This window comes from Calonectris borealis, chromosome 2 (assembly GCF_964195595.1).
Source record: "Calonectris borealis chromosome 2, bCalBor7.hap1.2, whole genome shotgun sequence".
Lineage (NCBI taxonomy): Eukaryota > Metazoa > Chordata > Aves > Procellariiformes > Procellariidae > Calonectris > Calonectris borealis.
Genome location: NC_134313.1, coordinates 68,007,799 through 68,024,829, shown reverse-complemented (window position 1 = coordinate 68,024,829; position 17,031 = coordinate 68,007,799). Strand labels below are relative to the sequence as shown.

At 43.1% G+C, this 17,031-nt stretch overlaps 2 protein-coding genes across 2 annotated transcripts; one reads left to right on the top strand and one right to left on the bottom strand.

Annotated features, from left to right (window-relative positions):
* Window positions 1–7,681: 7,681 nt before the first annotated feature.
* SEC61B (SEC61 translocon subunit beta) lies at window positions 7,682–12,168 on the bottom strand. The gene is made up of 4 exons (XM_075142238.1): window positions 12,049–12,168; window positions 11,851–11,948; window positions 11,406–11,507; window positions 7,682–8,015 (listed from the first exon to the last, which is right to left on the bottom strand). The coding sequence occupies exons 1-4, from the start codon at window positions 12,049–12,051 to the stop codon at window positions 7,928–7,930; spliced, it is 291 nt and encodes a 96-aa protein (XP_074998339.1). The 5' UTR covers window positions 12,052–12,168; the 3' UTR covers window positions 7,682–7,927.
* Window positions 12,169–12,430: 262 nt separating this feature from the next.
* ALG2 (ALG2 alpha-1,3/1,6-mannosyltransferase) lies at window positions 12,431–14,246 on the top strand. Its single transcript, XM_075142237.1, has 2 exons — window positions 12,431–12,832; window positions 13,319–14,246. Exons 1-2 carry the CDS (start codon window positions 12,494–12,496, stop codon window positions 14,219–14,221), a joined length of 1,242 nt encoding a protein of 413 aa, XP_074998338.1. The 5' UTR covers window positions 12,431–12,493; the 3' UTR covers window positions 14,222–14,246.
* Window positions 14,247–17,031: the final 2,785 nt, after the last annotated feature.

Below are 17,031 nucleotides of genomic sequence, written 5' to 3'. Positions count from 1 at the left end.
TTAACAGAGCAGGTTTTGACCTGCTGCGCAGGAGCAAGTCGGCAGCATTCACAATTTCCTCCTCCTGCTGGTACCTGGAGGTGAGAGGAATTTGCTAGTTACAGAGTTGACTAGTTCCTCAAATAGTCTAATGCCATACAAATACACATACATATTTTTTAACCCAGCTAACTAAAAAGTCAAAATGCTAGTACATTTGGTCAGAAGAAACCAGTGCTGAGCTTCTAGAACGGAACTACTTGGATTTGTCCTCGGGGTGTGCTGGATGCGTTTGCTGAAGTCTGCTGACAACAAAAGCATACAAACAACATCTCTGCTATCGATGGGGTATGGAGGAGGTGGAGCAGTGATTTCTGCTTCTGTCATTTGACTTCCTCCTCCTTCCATCCCACGGGGTTGCCAGCACACCTACCCAAAGCTGCACTGCCTTTCCATGCACGGCCACCCCTAGCGACCCGTGCTCTACTCACCTACCTCTGGTATTTGGGCAGAAGTCCACCCCCACAGGCAAGCTACAGATATATTCCCAAACATTATGGTATGGTACTTGTTTTACTGGTCTGTGAAGAAAAAGACTGAAAACATCACATGACGTGCTAAGAAAGGCTGCGAGAGGTTCAAAAATACTCCAGTATTTCTGAATGTCAAGGTTGCGTCTTAAGCTCCCAACATATTCACATTTCTAAAAACTTTCTGATGTCATCAGATACAAGTATCATCTAACTTCTGAAGCAAACCTTTCTATCAGTCACTTGTGGCATATTTCCAAAGTGTAGAATCACAATTTTGCCAGGGACCCCGCTTCGACAGCGTTATAGCATTAAGATCACACTGTCTTAAATAAACTCTGTCATAATCTGCCCAGTGCCTACAACTTCAGCCAAATATATTCTTGTTCCCGGTCTCTGTAATGCTCCAAATATAAAAAATTAAAAAATTAAAAAGGCAACCTTTCGGAGTAACCACATTGTTTTACAGCTTATTCCTTACCTTAAGAACAAGGAGGGTCTATTTTTCTAATAAATTGAATTTAATCATAAGTATAGCTCCTGGGTATTCATTTGAGGCACTAGCAGATAGACTCTAACTCTGTGTTGGCACAACCAACATGAAGCAAGTTAAAATGAAATGGTTCAGTGATACCCATGTAGAAAAAACACACTCCAGCAGCATTAATGACTTATTTTCTTTTTTAAGTACTTTCCTGAATTGCCAATTATTTTTTCTTCAAGGACCATGGTGCTGCTAAAATTTTTGCTCTTTGGAAAGTCTTTGTTGATGACTGTGACCTGCCAAGTATGACTTCATGAGGCTTTTGGGTTTCATCACCACTGTACGCTCTCAGATTATTTCATCACCAAAATGAAGTTAAAGATCTGTCAGCAGCAGCTGGGATGCAGGGTTGGATTTCATCTCAATCAATCTGGCACTTATAATGTTGACAAATGCTCCAACTACTCTGTGTTGCTGTCCACAGTTCTTCAACTGCCTGGAGCAACAGGCACAGGACCTTTTCACCTGATGCTAAAACAGGTTAGCAGAACTAAATCCTAGAAATGCAGGTTTGTCACCAGTGACTACAAAAGGCACACAACTATTAGCAGCTACATTGTGGAAATTTAAAGTAAACTCATCTAAAGTTAAATCTCACCTTAGAGAGGGGAGATTTCTGTGTCGTTCACACAGAGAAAAGGAGTTCAAGTTACCCATCCTTAAGAAAAGCCAGGAAAAAGTGGGGAGAAGGGGATGAAGTAGTGGCGTTCCTTAAATATCAGGAAGGAACAGCTGCAGGTGGACTACCTTGCTTGGACACCAGGACAAATGAAAGACCTCTGTGCTTTCTGCAGAACATAGATGCTCTTGCAGAGAAGCTACACTGCCACAGCCACAACAGCCTAAACAACTGAGATACAAGGTTTGCTGCAAGAAGTGGTCCCCTCAAAGTGGTCAATCTTTGTGCAATGGTCCAAGCAAGAGGCCCTATCTGATGCTCTTCTGTTCTTGAGTTTGCCGTGGGGCAGAAAGTGGTTAGAAATAATTTCAGCTTGGAGGTGGAAAATATTCTTGGAAGCAGAACTAGCAAAAACATTTTTCTTCTTCCCACAGGTGTTGTGAGGTTCTTTCTCTGTTCAGAAACAGGAAGATAATCTCACTCCACAAACTCTTTCATTCAGTGAAGGCAATTCTATCATAAGATAATTTTGCATGCAGACAGCAGGGAGATTAGTATTATTTAATTCCACCTGGAACAGAGGAGAGAAAGGCTCTAATTATACTATCCAGCACTGTGAGTTCCTCCATGCATGAGTTTTCAACCTTCTGTAAAGTTTTTGATTGTTTCTTTGTTTTTTAAATCATGCCCAAATGCCAGAAAAGGCGATTAAAAAAAGCTTTTCAGCAAGGAGCATGGAAACAACAATGGAACAAAATTAGAAAGCTAGGTCTAACAAGCCCCACAACTGCATCAGGTTCAGATTCACACTCAATTACAACAGTTTGGTCCTTCGCAAACTTCTCAGCAGTTTGTATCATGCTGTTATGTTTTTTCTCTCACAGATGTCTTCCCGAGGTGAGGAATAGTATGCTCTCCTCCACTGATTACAACATATACCGTACTCTAACTGCATGGTACTTTTACGTAAGGAAGGAGTAACATTACTTACCAGCCAATCCTGGGAATGTAAGGCAACATTGCTTTAGGTTCTTTTCATATTACCTTACCAGAAAAACAATCAGAACAATAGCTAATAAACCTGGAAGAAGGTCTCACAGAATGGTGTTTGGTAATAGATGTTGGGGATGCAGCCCCTCTGAAACTGGAGCATCCTGACTGTAAATATAGTTCTATTTTGGAAGCATTTCACTGAGATAATGTCTTACCTCTTTATCATTTGTAAATATACTTGATATCTCCCTGCAGTATCAGAGGAGGAAAACAGGTCAGTATATTTACTCACTGATAAATGCTTGAACTAAAAAAAAATCACACTAAACTAGCTAGAATTTCACTTTGTTAATATTAAGACAAACAGCTCTTTGGAGGAGGCAGTGCATGAAAAATTTTGCTTAGTTCTCTTTTATGAAATGATAGCGTAACTTCAAAGAATTCCTCCATTTCTGGATGGTCAAAGAATCGCACACGCTATTCTGGAAGGCAACTGTGTGAAAAATCCTTCAAAATAAGAAACAAGGATAATTATTTGCCACCTGCAGCCGCATGTGAGATAAAGGTGTCAAATCTGTGGTGATCCACATCTGAACTTGGATTTTGTCATAACTAAAATGGGTCTGTTCTGTTCACTATTGTTACTACCTGCCACGTCTCTGCATCAGAGCATTATCCTACTACATGGCACAATTCAGTATAATAGGCAGCCTCCAGAGAAAGAGAGACAACTAGAATACAGAAGGAAGAAGAGAAGGTCACAATACATGTCAGGGATGAGGTGTACTCAGTAACTTCAGACCTGCTCTTGCTTTGCCTGGCTTTCTTTTCACCAAGTTCTGAAATCAAAGCAGAAGTCACAAATGCTATACAATTTTCCCCTCAATAAAAAAAAAGCCAAAAGGCAGACAGTCCCCTCTTATAGCTCACATCCCAAGTTAAGAATCATTAATACTCTTAATATATTGCTAACAATGCCAAGTCTACAAAACATAGCCTTCTATGAAACATATTTATATAAACAGCTAATATGAGGATGTCAGTGCAGCCCTTATTATCAAAGCTGGAAGTATGTAACAAGTAAGCCTTTGGAGAAAAAAGAGGCATCTTGTTTTCCAGACAAAAAAAAAAGGTAAATTTTTCTACCAAACCTCTCACAGAATCTATTAATATATTTATAAAGTAATTTAGCCCTCACCACATGATCTCAGTTTAGCATCCACTCATCTCTAGCTGACACAGCTGAGGCAGAGAACACAAGCTGTTCTGTTTGCTTCTTTGCACTGCTGTCACGGTGCAGTCTAATAAGGGCGTACCATCTTACACTTTCAGAGACACATCCTTTTGCATTTCTAAACTGATAAAGGGACCATACACATATGCATGCATGTATCTTTACAGATATATATTTATGCCTGTAGTAAAGGCATTATGACTTACTGTGAACAGTACTGAAGAGAACTTACACTAGTTTATGTTATGTCTGATAGGCTCAGAGAGCTTAAGAAACAGCTGGAGATGGATGAGACATCGGAAAGAGCTGACAGTTTCTTCTTGGAGGGTAAATTCAGAGTCTGATGTGATAAAAGAAAAAAAAATCCTTCTGCTGCAAAAGAGCTGTGCATGTACGGGACAATCATGAATTATGCACTTGAACAACTGCCCTTCCCCTCGGTCCCTTCAAGAACGAGAAACATTGTGAGTGAGTATCAGAGGCACAGTATTTATCGTGACATGATGGCAAAAGATGGGAGGAGTTCACATGCTACATGCACACTACAAGAAAGGTTGGCCTGGATGTAACCAACTGGATACCAGTAAATAGTGAAGCCTAGAGGGAAAAAACCCAAGAGATTGTTTTTGTGGATCAGAGCTGGCTTCTACACAAACAGCAAAAGGTAGTTCTGAAACATCAGAACTAATGAAGCCCACACACCTACAAATCCATTGCTTGTAGGTGATTGACTTCAATGTGCGAAAAGGTGCAAGAGCGAAGATTAAAGCTTTTCCTATCATAAAGGCATTTAAGAAGTCTACCTCTCCCCCTGTTCTCCCGAGGTAACAAGTTAAAAGTGAGTGTCTCTTGCTCAGAGGGAACTTCTACAGTCTCCCTCTTGCACCAGCTACCTATTCCATCCAACCATTCCATCCAAGAATAGTGTCTTTCAGCTTCTACTCCTCTGTTAATTCGGACTGAAGTTGCCTCACATACTCAGATCTATTGCTGGGGGAGGGAGGGAAAGCTTAAGTGACTCAGACGTACTCACGTACAACAGGACAATTTCCTTATAAAACCCCTTCTTCACTTGAGGAGTAATGGAGCCTGAGGTTGGAAATATTTTTTTAGGTCAAGAATAAATAAAATACATTCTAGTACTTTATCATATCTTCTATGGAAATGGAAGTTCTTCCAGATTTCCTGAACCTTTACTGTTAAGGAGACAAAGTAAAGATCTTTGAGGATCTAGAGCCTTCTGTAGCACTTAAGTAAATTATAAAGATATTTACAATTTCTAACTGTCAGTTCAGCCAAACTTTTATTTCAATCACATACAAGTAGGCATAAAAATCCAAAGTCTTACTAATTCCTAGTTGTCTGATATGAAGCTTTGCAAATTACCATCCTTTCTTCTTCTCCAGCTATTACTGAAAGACTAGTTTTCTGTATTACAGATTAGCTATTATTCTTCAGCATGGCCATCATTTATTCACCCAGGCCAAACAGAATGTCACATTCATGATTAGCCAAACTTCTGGTAAGTCTTTGCAACCTGCATTTCTTTATCTGTACTTCCGTGCAGCTGAAGTTTTTATAAACATCGATTGCAAGAATCCATTACAGCTCCTGTACAAGAAATGCTAAAAATACAAGCATAAATATCTAACACTTTTATGCTAATCATTAAAATTATCACAAATTGAAAACATACGATAAGAGAAATTTGTCTTTTTATCATGTACAAGGAACATCAAACAAAGGTACGGATGTCTCAGCTAGCTGCATACAACTGAAGTATCACTTCTTTCATGAATTAAAGTAGCAAGGTTTTTTTAAACCATAGGAAAGCTCACGCTTCCAAAATATAAAGCCAGGAAGGGATGGGAAGTAATTTGTGCAAAACTAAAGACATTAGACTCTTTGACAGTGTATGCAAAAATCTATGATACAGGCCATTCTAGAAAACAAAATATTTAATCAAGGACAGCACTGTCAAAATAGTCAATGTTTTTATACTCAGTTGAATTAAATGTGGGCTGTGCAGCAGTAAGCCTTCCCCTCCCGTCCCTTTTCTTTTTCGTAGCTGATTTTGGTCTTTAGAAGCAGCAAGATACCAGACAAGCAAAAATATGTAGGGCTTTAAATGGAATTATTTGATGTGGCAAAACAGCTTTTAGGGACTGGAAGTGTTAGAAAACTGTATCATCCAGAGTAAAGAAGAGGTTACCTACTTAGATATTACTGTTATCCATTGCTCCTTCCCCTCACGCTATTTTAGAGTATATTACTCCTTTCCCTTTGAGTACCACAAACTAAGTCAGCAGCACAGTCTGTCCACACGGTCAGTAGAACGACTGACCTGCATTTGGTCTTAGCATTTTCTTTCTTGCCTTAAAATGAAATCACTGACTGTACAGATTGTATTTTCTTGCTAGGCAAAGCATTTACATAAGAGATTCTTATCTCCACCTTTTGAAGTGGGGAGCTAATCCCCCTATTTGTTTTATTTTCCCTTGTGTTTTTACTTGCCTCCTATATGCATAGCGGTAAGTGATTTGTGGATCCTTTTCCCTTTGATACATGATTTATTGGGCTCAGTTTCCACTGCTTTAGTGTTGTATTCTGCTACCCTACTATCTTTGAGTCACCAGAATTCCCTGTTCCTCTGAAAACATAACCCTCCTACCATTAGATTTTGTAAGACAATTTTCAGTTTCCGCTCCAAGTCTTCTATGTTTCCCTCTACATTTACACTAGGTATTATGGCATAAGCACAGCTCAAAGCAATTACCCTTACAGCCCTGAAACCACACTCCTTATTCTTGTTTTTGTTCTGAACAGTTTCTTCTTTTCAGAAGTAATGCTACTTTAAGAATTGCTTTAAAGGAAGGTGGTGCATAAGAGAGGCTGCTTCTACAACATGTCAGCTGTCAACACTGGTATCAAGGCTGCATAACCAAGAATATTGTTTTCCCATTACAAGCTGATATTCAAACAGGAATCATAACATGAACAATAGGCTAAATTAATTCTATCCAACTGTATGGAAAGGCCCAATTCGGTTATCTGAATCTCAAGACCACATCAGCAGTGAGAAACAACTGAAACGCTAAGGCACCAGTATGTATGTACCTTTAAAAAGAGAAGGAAGAGCTGTCTGACTGTTCAAAAGGAAAATAAAGAACACCACCCAGAAGGAAACTGGAGTGATTATCTGAAGAGCCACTTAGCTGTATCTCAGCCTGTTTGCATGGCCTGCTATTTAAAATGCAGCCATTGCTTTTCCAGTCCTCCCATTCCATTTTCCTCTGTAAGTTTCTCCTGGACCTGCAGGAGAAACATGTCTTTGACAGCCATGCAATTATTCTTTTAAAAATCAGCTAGGTACCAGTTCACGTTGTTCCTCAAGCGCAGTTTGAAAAACAAGCATACTTATATATTTTTATGTATAATGAGCACTGAGTAAAGTTTAACTTGCATTTAGGAAATAAATGAAATAAATCCAGCTACTTTTCTGGAGTTAACAGAAGATCATGACCAGCTCAGCTGGTGTACTTCAGTTTTATTTCAACAAACATGTTTGTTATCTTCTCATGTTTGTGCGCCTGATTTTGCCTCTCCCATTCACAGAAAAAGATCTTCTGGCATAAAATTACATAGCAATGTACAGTATAGAAGAATATGGTTTGAACTGTTAAATGGCATTTACTCAGAAATATGGTTATATATTAAAACCACAACTATAATGTTTTAGTTGTGGTATGCTGGAATAGGAGCAAAAAATACAGTGAAGACTGTTTCTATTTCCATATACAACTTTTATTGCAATACCTGTATTCTAAGCGTACAGATACAAATATAAAATGACCCATGACAGACTTTAAACCTGCCCAAATAGCAAACTGAGAAATTCATTCGGTATTAGAGCCAAAGTTGACAGGACTTCAACACGTGATAGGAAGCTTCCCCAGTCTCTCTCCAAGAACAACCAGGATCCACCATATTTTTGGTCCAAGATGTATGCTTTAAGTTGGCAGCTGAGTCTATGAACGAGTGTATTTACCCCAGATGTGCAGCATAAACACAGAAGCAATAAAAAGAAGACTCATGACCAAAACTGGAACAGGCCCGCTAAAAATAAAGGAAAAAAAATGCATTAACATAAAAAAAAACCCTCTGCTTTGTCCAAAGGCCAGTCATTATGAGCCCAGTGAACTCATCAGTTCATAAACAATTGTACGAGAAAACTGTTATTTCATTCCCACAGAAATACTTTAAAGTACACAGAAATGAGATAGCCATCTCTATCAAAAAACTGCTGCTGCCCCTATGTTTTTAAAGATACAGTTTTACACGCCCTAAATGTTACATAACTATAAAGTACAATATAACAACAAAAAAACCCCACTTATTTAAAATATAATTAATGGTTCATTATTACTCATCATTGCGAAAACAATCTCTGGAAATTTATCATCTGTATTTACCACTCAGATAGCCACCTGAGCAGAGATGTAGTCAGATACAAAAACCAACAGAGTCCTCTAGCGGCTAGCAAAATTTTGGCATAAAATTCACATTAGCTGTTTCTTCAGAGGTTTTATTTCATTTGAAAACAATGGCAGCAGTGGGTGAGTGACAGGGACTTCTGTTTTCTTGAAAAAGATACTCAGAATGTCGACGTTAACTCCATCATTAAATCATTACCTAAAACGTATAAATTAACAAATTTCTTAACTTTTTTCCTTCCCATTCTATACATTGTTTAGAAAGTGTATAGTGATGTTTTTAAAAAACAGTTTAATCTTAGGGTGCATGTTGTCAGACTAAATTAGCTGTTTCATGCTGTTCTGAGACACAACAATTACGCGCGCTGTTACACAATTACACGCACTCAACAGTGCTTCATACCACTGACTTCATACAATCTCATTTCTGATTTTCAACCTGCTCCTGGGAGAAACACCATGAATTCTGTTATCCAGCCCGGATTACCCTCCAGGTTACTGTTTATAAGCAGGTAAGTGTTACTTGAATACAAAGTAAAAAAGAAACAGAAAATGGATTGAAACAATTTACTAACATATTCTTCTATGAGATCATGGTCCATGTACTTCAAATGTTCGTAACTATAATCTTACATTGAGTTTTAAAACTCAATTATTATCCATCATACTTAGACTTATTTGCATATGGAGAACCCTGAACACAGACATAAAGCGTTTAGCAAACAAACCAATGACAAAATGTGCAAAATAAAAGTCCACACACAGTGACTACATAAGCAATCCCTATGAAGGGATATCTTTCACTAAGCAACAGAACATAGTTCTCAATCCCCAGTGTTTTATACATATTTGAAGTTTATGTCCTACATAATATAAATCATAACAATATCAGGTGCACAAAGCCCTTACACTGTATCTGAATTACTATTTAATTCATTTGAGACTTTAGTAGTAGTAATACGTAAGGTACTCTTTGCCGAAGGCACACAGGAATAGAGGAGCACCACTGACCAGAACAGAGCAACATGGAAAAAAACAGGGGGGATTGTTTGTGTTTGGTGTTTTTTTTTTTTAGACACGCAGATGACATCGATCCCCCTACAGAATAATCAGCTTTCCAACACTGACATGTATATCTCATTTCCTCCAGTCCCAAAGACAACCTGCTGAAACCCTGCAATTCTCCTCCATACACCTGAACCTTCTCAGCCCACCACGCAGTTTAAATAAATAAATAAAAAACATGATTCAGGCACCTCTAAGATTTGGTACTGTGCATTCTCCGAATGTCTTTCATAAGGCTGCATATTATACCACAAGGCCAATTTGATTCTCTATCATGGCTCCACAGGAAACACTGCCTACAGCTCCTTAAGCAAGAAAGCTCAAGACAAGATACAGGAACCACAGGTACGAAGTGCCACAGAAAGAGCAACAAGTTTGGGTTTAGCCTTCTTTTCAAAGTAAGCGATGCTCGATCTGAGTTTTAAAAGAGAAAAATATCATATCCCACTCTCAGCCACATCCCCCACAGCTCCCTTCCGCTAATATTGTTTTTAGAGACATACATATTTTGTAGCATTCTGTACAGATAAATATACTTTCCTGAGGCGAATCAAACTCGCTTATTCAACATATTTATTATTTCTGACGGTGAGCAGACACTAAATACCTGAAGCATCAGAGGTATAATTATGCACAATATAAAATATAAAACTTCTGATCTAGAGCGGAATTCTCCTGGTCATAGCTAGCATGAAATAACCTGTGTTTTTATGTATTTTTTCATAGTAATTTTAAGAGCTTATCTTTTAAACAACATGAGAAAACACACAAAAAAAACACCACCAGGCTAAGCTTTCGCACTGCTTTATGCAGTAGTGATCACAACCATTTTTAAAAACAACTTTGGCTGAAGCACTTTACTAAAGCAACCACAACCCCTCTACAACCCATTTTCATTTTCAAGCCTACTGAATAGGGCAGAGATCATAACAGTTGGTTGCTATGGAAAAAACATATGTAGAAAAATACATGGAAAGCTGTAAGCAAGAAACTTGCTCCCAAGCCATGGTTCAGAAAATGTTACATCTAGTGTGCAGGTGATTTGTAGAACTAACTCACTTTCACAGTTTTTTTTCTTCCATTAATAGCCTGACCATACAGCTACCCATGGTAGCTTGCAAAAAAACCACTCCCAGTATTCCAAAACCTTAAAATTGGGAACCACTGTGTTGCAACATAAATAGAAGGGAAAAATCTATCTACTGACCTGCTTGTATTGAACAACTGAGTGGCCATTCAACATCAACAGTGAAACCAAAGGAAGCTTACTGAAATTGGTAAAGCTTCTTTGACAGCTTGTATCACAAGTCTATTGAAAAAAAAAATCTACCTAATGGTAGAACACTTCTGGGTTTTCTCAGTTTGGTTTTATTCTTTTTTTTTAGTTCAGCTTTAGTAGGCCAAGCAACGCAGAAAATAGTTGCCTTGCCTATCTGCATAGATTTGCTCTAGAACACTACTAATTTCTCTTCAGCTTTTTAATAAAAACACCTGAGATTCTGCAAGCATGTAGCGTATCAGTTATATTATGTTTTCAAGGGGGGGGTGCAGGATCACAATATATCTATTAATAAAGAAAAAACAAAAGTTTTAATTAAAGACAATAAAAACATGCACATAGATGTCTAAATTCACTGTGACAAGTAATCTTTCCCAACTTCAAAGGGCTTGCTTGCAGTCTTCAAAGACCACTTAAGGTAAGTCTAGGCAATTACAAAATATAACTTGTACCTACCTTTTTAAAGCCACTGTAACTTTAAAAACTACCTCTCCAGGTTTACAGATTAAATAAAATATTTCGTCCCAAATCTATCTAAGCAGCCACCAATTCAGCACGTTTTCCCATGCAGACCAGAACATTGATCTCTCAATTCAAAGACTAAAAGATTACACAAGCAGGTAAAAGACATAGCCCCCATGCCAGCCACCACCCACATCTCCAACTTACACTTTGAGCCCTGGAGAGTCCTCAGTGTAGAATCGCCACATCCCACCAGTACCTGTGGAAGTAGCACGGCCTGCACTTCTTGTCCCACAGCTGGCATTCTTCCTTTAAAGGGTAACAGCATGAAACAAAGACCACAATACGTTAGCAGTCTGTCACCTTCTAGCACTAAGCACCCCAAGAGACTCTGCAGAAGCAAGACACTTGCATCAGCCTATGCAGCCGGGCAAGCAGAGGGCACGACGGCTGGCATAGCACCGCCTGGGGCTACAGCCAGGTGCACCGAGGACCGATGAGTTAGACCCACAGGAGCCCTGCCCGCACACCCCACGGAAGCGCACAGCTCAGCCCGTTTCCACTGCCCCCCGCTGGGGCTGCCCTGCCACAGGGCACAAAGGACGGGGAGGGAAAGGGTAGCCTCCGCCTCGAAGACGCCGCGGGCCCCTACCTCTGCCGGACGGTGGAGCCCGCCGCGCGGGGAGCCACGGCCTTGCTGGGGGAGCGGCCGGAGGAGCCGACGCTCGTGGCGCTGGGGTTGGGCCCGGGCTGCGGAGAGAGGAGAGAACCGGGAGGGGGTGAGAGGCGGCGGACACGGCCAGGGGAGAGGGAGCGCCTCAGCCACCCCTCGCCCCGGGCAGAACCTCACCATGGCGACGGCGGCGCTGGCTCGGGGGTCGGCACGGCCTCACACACGCTCCCGTACGGCCGCTCCGGCCACGTCCCTGCCCGCAGCAGGCCCCGCCCCCGCGCCGCGCCTCCCGGGGCCTCGCGGCTGCCCGGGACGATGCCTGAGCAGCGCCGGCCTCTTTTCCCTCACCCCCTCCCTTCGCGGCCGCTTTCTGAGCGAGCTGACTCCGCACGACGCCTCGGTCGCGCCCGCTCCCCCACCAGCGGCCGGGCCGGGGCGACCGAACAGGGAACGCGCGGGACGAGGCGCCGGGCAGCGCCGGGGCCACCTGGCGGGTGGGGCGAAAGGGAAGGCCCTGGAGCAAGGCTGACGTGTCCTGCGGTGGCCGTCGGGCCGCACATGCGCGCTGCTGCCCGGTACGTGGCCGGCGGGCGGGCGGGCCCCTGTTCCCCCCGCGGCAGCCATGGCGGCGGCGGCGGAGGAGGAGGCGGCTGGGGAGGGCCCGTCCGTGCTGTTCCTGCACCCGGACCTGGGGCTGGGCGGGGCGGAGCGGCTGGTGGTGGACGCGGCGCTGGCGATGCAGGCGCGGGGCTGCCGGGTGCAGATCTGGACGGCGCACTACGACGCGGCGCGCTGCTTCGCGGAGACGCGGGGGCTGCCGGTGCGGCGGGCCGGCGGGTGGCTGCCGCGCAGCCTGTGGGGCCGCGGGCACGCGCTGTGCGCCGCCCTGCGCATGGCCTTCGTGGCGCTGTACGTCCTGCTGCTCAGCGGCGAGCGGGTGGACGCCTTCGTCTGCGACCAGGTGCGGGGCCGCGCCGGGCCGAGCCGGGCGGGGGGCGCCGCCGCCATTTTCGGGCGCGCTGCTGCGGTGGGGGGGAGGCCCGAGGGAAGGCGAGGGTGCTGGCGGGCTCCGGGGCAGCTGGAGGGGGAGGAAGGCGCTGCCGCTTAGGCTCCCCTCCCGGCTCGGCCCTGGTGGTGGGCCTCGGCAGGAGGAGGTGCGTGGGGAAGTCCCGCGGCTTGATGGGGCTGGGGCGGGGAGGGGGTCTTGGCAGAGAAGGGGTGTTGGTGGCCTCGCAGGACGAGGTGAGGGAGGAAACCCAGAGCCGCAGCAGGAGGTCCTGTACGAGAGAGCGCAGCTTGATGTGCTTGTGGAGGGGAGAGGGAGAAGGCACTTGGCTTGCAAAGGGCTGGCTCTCAGGGCATGGCTTTGACATCACGCGTACACGCCAGCGGCGCTAACAGAAATAGTGAATGTCTTCTCTTGTCCTGTCTCTCCTGGTTGCACTAGGTGTCTGCTTGCATTCCTGTACTTAGACTGGCCAGAACCCGTAAGAAAGTTTTGTTTTACTGTCACTTTCCTGATCAGCTTCTGACCAAGAGAGAATCTCTCCTAAAGCGCATCTACAGATTCCCGCTCGACTGGCTGGAGGAGTACACGACTGGCATGGCAGACTGTATTGTTGTGAACAGCAGGTTCACTGCCAGTGTGTTCAAGGACACGTTTAAGTCCTTATCTCACATAAACCCAGATGTCCTCTACCCATCGCTCAATATCAGTAGCTTTGAAACAATAGTTCCTGCGGACATAGCTGACCTGATACCCAGAAAGAAAAAGTTCTTGTTTCTTTCCATTAATAGGTATGAGAGAAAAAAGAATCTAGCACTGGCTCTTGAAGCTTTGCATGAACTTCGAGGAAGACTTGATTCTCATGAGTGGAGTGAAGTTCACCTGGTTATGGCAGGTGGTTATGATAAACGAGTTCTGGAAAACGTGGAACACTATGAAGAGCTGAGGAGACTTGCAGCCAAGCTTAGTGTTGACGACCATGTCACTTTTCTGAGATCGTTCTCAGATGAACAGAAAATCTCTCTTTTTAGTAACTCTGTGTGTGTGCTTTATACACCAAGCAATGAACATTTTGGCATTGTTCCTCTGGAGGCAATGTATATGAGGTGTCCAGTTGTAGCGGTTAATTCAGGCGGTCCTTTAGAATCAATCTTGCATAATGTTACAGGATTTTTGTGTGATCCTCTGCCAACGCAATTCTCTGAGGCCATGGAAAAAATTGTGAGAGATCCTCTCTTAAAGGACACAATGGGAGCAGCTGGGAGAGCCAGAGTTATGGAAAAATTTTCCTCAGAAGCATTCTCAGAACAGCTGTACCAATACATATGCAGATTAACACAATAAAATTATATTCCCATATTATATTTTACAGCTTTGTATCTCTCATTTGTATAGAGATGTATTCATTGTGACTATGAAGAAGAACCCGGAACATCTGAATTTCCTTGTATGCTTCTTGTGCTGCCTTATGTCACTCGATACAAAGAATGAGCAAAACATGTCCCACTGTCTCATTAGAAGGTTAAAATTTTCATGTGGTAGGCTTATCCGCCATTGTAGGAGTCCTTTTGCGTACAGTGCCTTGGAAAAATGCATAGTTAAGTGGCAGTAACTTACTAGGAAATTGTTGCACATCTTGCTTTAATACTGTACGGTATGGCTGATTCAATTCACAAAATGTGGATTTGTACAGATAAGACAAGCGCAGCTTTATGTATTTAAAATGTTCATCAGTAATTTTTAAGTAAAAGAGCTATCATAGCTGAAGTATGGAGAGAATTGCACAGTCCAATCAACTGCATGTTTGAAAAAAAACAACACCGTTAGGGATGTGAATGGTATGGTTTTAAAATTATTGACCTTTTACTGTGCTCCTTTTCTTAAATTGCATCATGTAGTCACACTGAGTGTCATAAACAAGCATATGGGTGTGTGAGCAGGAGGAAGCTGAGACTAGAATAAAACTGAGGACATTGGACTACCTCGGGCAAAAATGTTAGTGCTGAAATTCTATGTTGATGCAGATATCTGCAGTGCTTAAGGATGTAATTTTACTTTGAGAGTTTCTGGTTTGTAGAGACTTAAATGATAGCCCCTTTATTTAATGTTTCATTGTAAATGACAGCACACTTTTAAAAAAGGTGGTAACCTGTAGCAGGCAATAAAGACAGATTTTATTTTGCCTGTTTTAGTGGTAACTTTTCGGTATAATTTTTCTGAATAGTTTAGCTGGGGGATACTTTTCTCCTAATGCAATGACTGCACGGGTGACAGTAATTTGACTTTTTTTCCAAGTGTAATGCCTGGTTTTGGTCAAGGAAGACCTGATTTTTTTATCTACCTCTTTTTTAGCGCATCTTTATTAGTTGGTTATTCTGTTTGGTTTCCAATAACACACAATCCATACAGTTGAATTTTAAGTCTGAAAATGGATTGAGTAACTATACAATTTCCTCATTCTTTGAAATGCAGTTTTATGTATAAAATACAATTTTGTAGTCCAAATTCTGCAATTTGTATTTAAGATAAAGTTTCAGGCATTTTCACATTTAGTACTTCACAACAGAGAGACCAGTCTTTCTGTTGCTTGGGTCTGCAACCTAGGTTTCAGTGTAAGGCTTTTATTTAAAGTAAAACAAACAAAAAATCCACAAACGAAGTTTGTCCTTGTCTTTATTTGGGAAGTTGGGATGCTATAGTGGTTACTCATTGTGGATTGGGAGTGGGTGGTCTCACAGGCCCTATTTCCAACATTTCTGTTTGTGTCAGAAGAATTGGCAAGCCTGAATCTATTGTCTCTTGCCTGTTCCTGCATTTGTGCTCCTTCCCCACCACTTAAAAGTTTTCCTAAATCTTTGTGCAACTTTTTCAGGAAGGGTAGAGCAATGAGTGACTGAAGGGCTTGGAGAGAGAGCATGAAAATAATCTGTCGTCATTGACACTAACACCTTCAAGACATATTTGGCCTGGGTCTTAAGCTCCACTTAGAAGGTGCAAGATGGTTGGAGCCGATTCCTGTGGCTGCTTGGTTTATACTACATTTTCCTCTCCAGATTGCACTGGAGTTAACCTGGAGCCTAAGGTACATGCCAGTGCACGCTTGCCAGCCTAGCTGTGGGGGTAGCTCCATTTATGCTCCAACCTTGGCCTCCAGCCCCTTCCTGAGCTGTGTTGATGGCAGGCGTGTGCCTAGCCCTGTGCCCTGCAGATCCTGTCAACTGGATTTCATGAATTGCACTTGGACTTGACCTGCTGTCTCACGTTCACCTGGTAATCACTGGACTGTCAACAGAATTTGTTACTTACACCAGGCTGCCCTGCTTGGGTGCTGTGCCCTGGTTGGCAAGATCACTGTCCCTCTGTGATACGATCTCCCTCAGCTTTTGACTGTCATCCCTTGCAGAGCAGCCCCAGTCTTGCTGCTTCCTGACAGGTAGCTCGGGCCGCCTCAAGCCCTGAGCTGACTGACACGGAGCCTGGCCTTCAGGCTGCCCATCAGCTGCAGGTTACCTCAGGATCCTGCAGGAAGCTATGGTCAGCTTTCAGGCTGTTTCAGCATCTCTTGCTCCCCAACTTCTAGAACGACTCAGTGGGGACTTGGACAATTTTATCAGGGTTTATTAGTCAGATGTGGCTAATCTTTACAGCCTATCCAGGGGCTGTACATCCCAAGGAATGTTAGATGCTCAGGAGTAATAATCTCCCAGCTCTCGGGGCAACCCAAGAGTGGATTCGACCACGTGGAAGACAATGGCCCTATGCTCCAAAAGCTGATGACTTATTCATTGATTTGGAGCAGTTTGGGGGGGACTGCAACTGTGCAGTGGCCAAGGCTGTCTTGCTGCAGCTCCAGCAGGGGAAGTAGTTGGCCACTAACTACACAATTCAATTCATGGAGTTTATTGTGAAAACTGAGTGTGAAGAGCAAACCCTTATGGCCCTCTAAAGTCTAGGGCTGTCTGAGGCCCTCAAAAATGAGATGGCTAGGACTGGCCTACCCCAGAGCCTGGGGCAGCCTGTCAGACACTGGAGAAGTACCTGGCTCCGCCAGGAAGAGCATATGCAGACTGCCACCATGTTTTGCTCCACCTTCCTTACTATTCCCAGAGGAAGAGCCCATGGACATAGGCACCATCTATCTCACCCCTCATCCC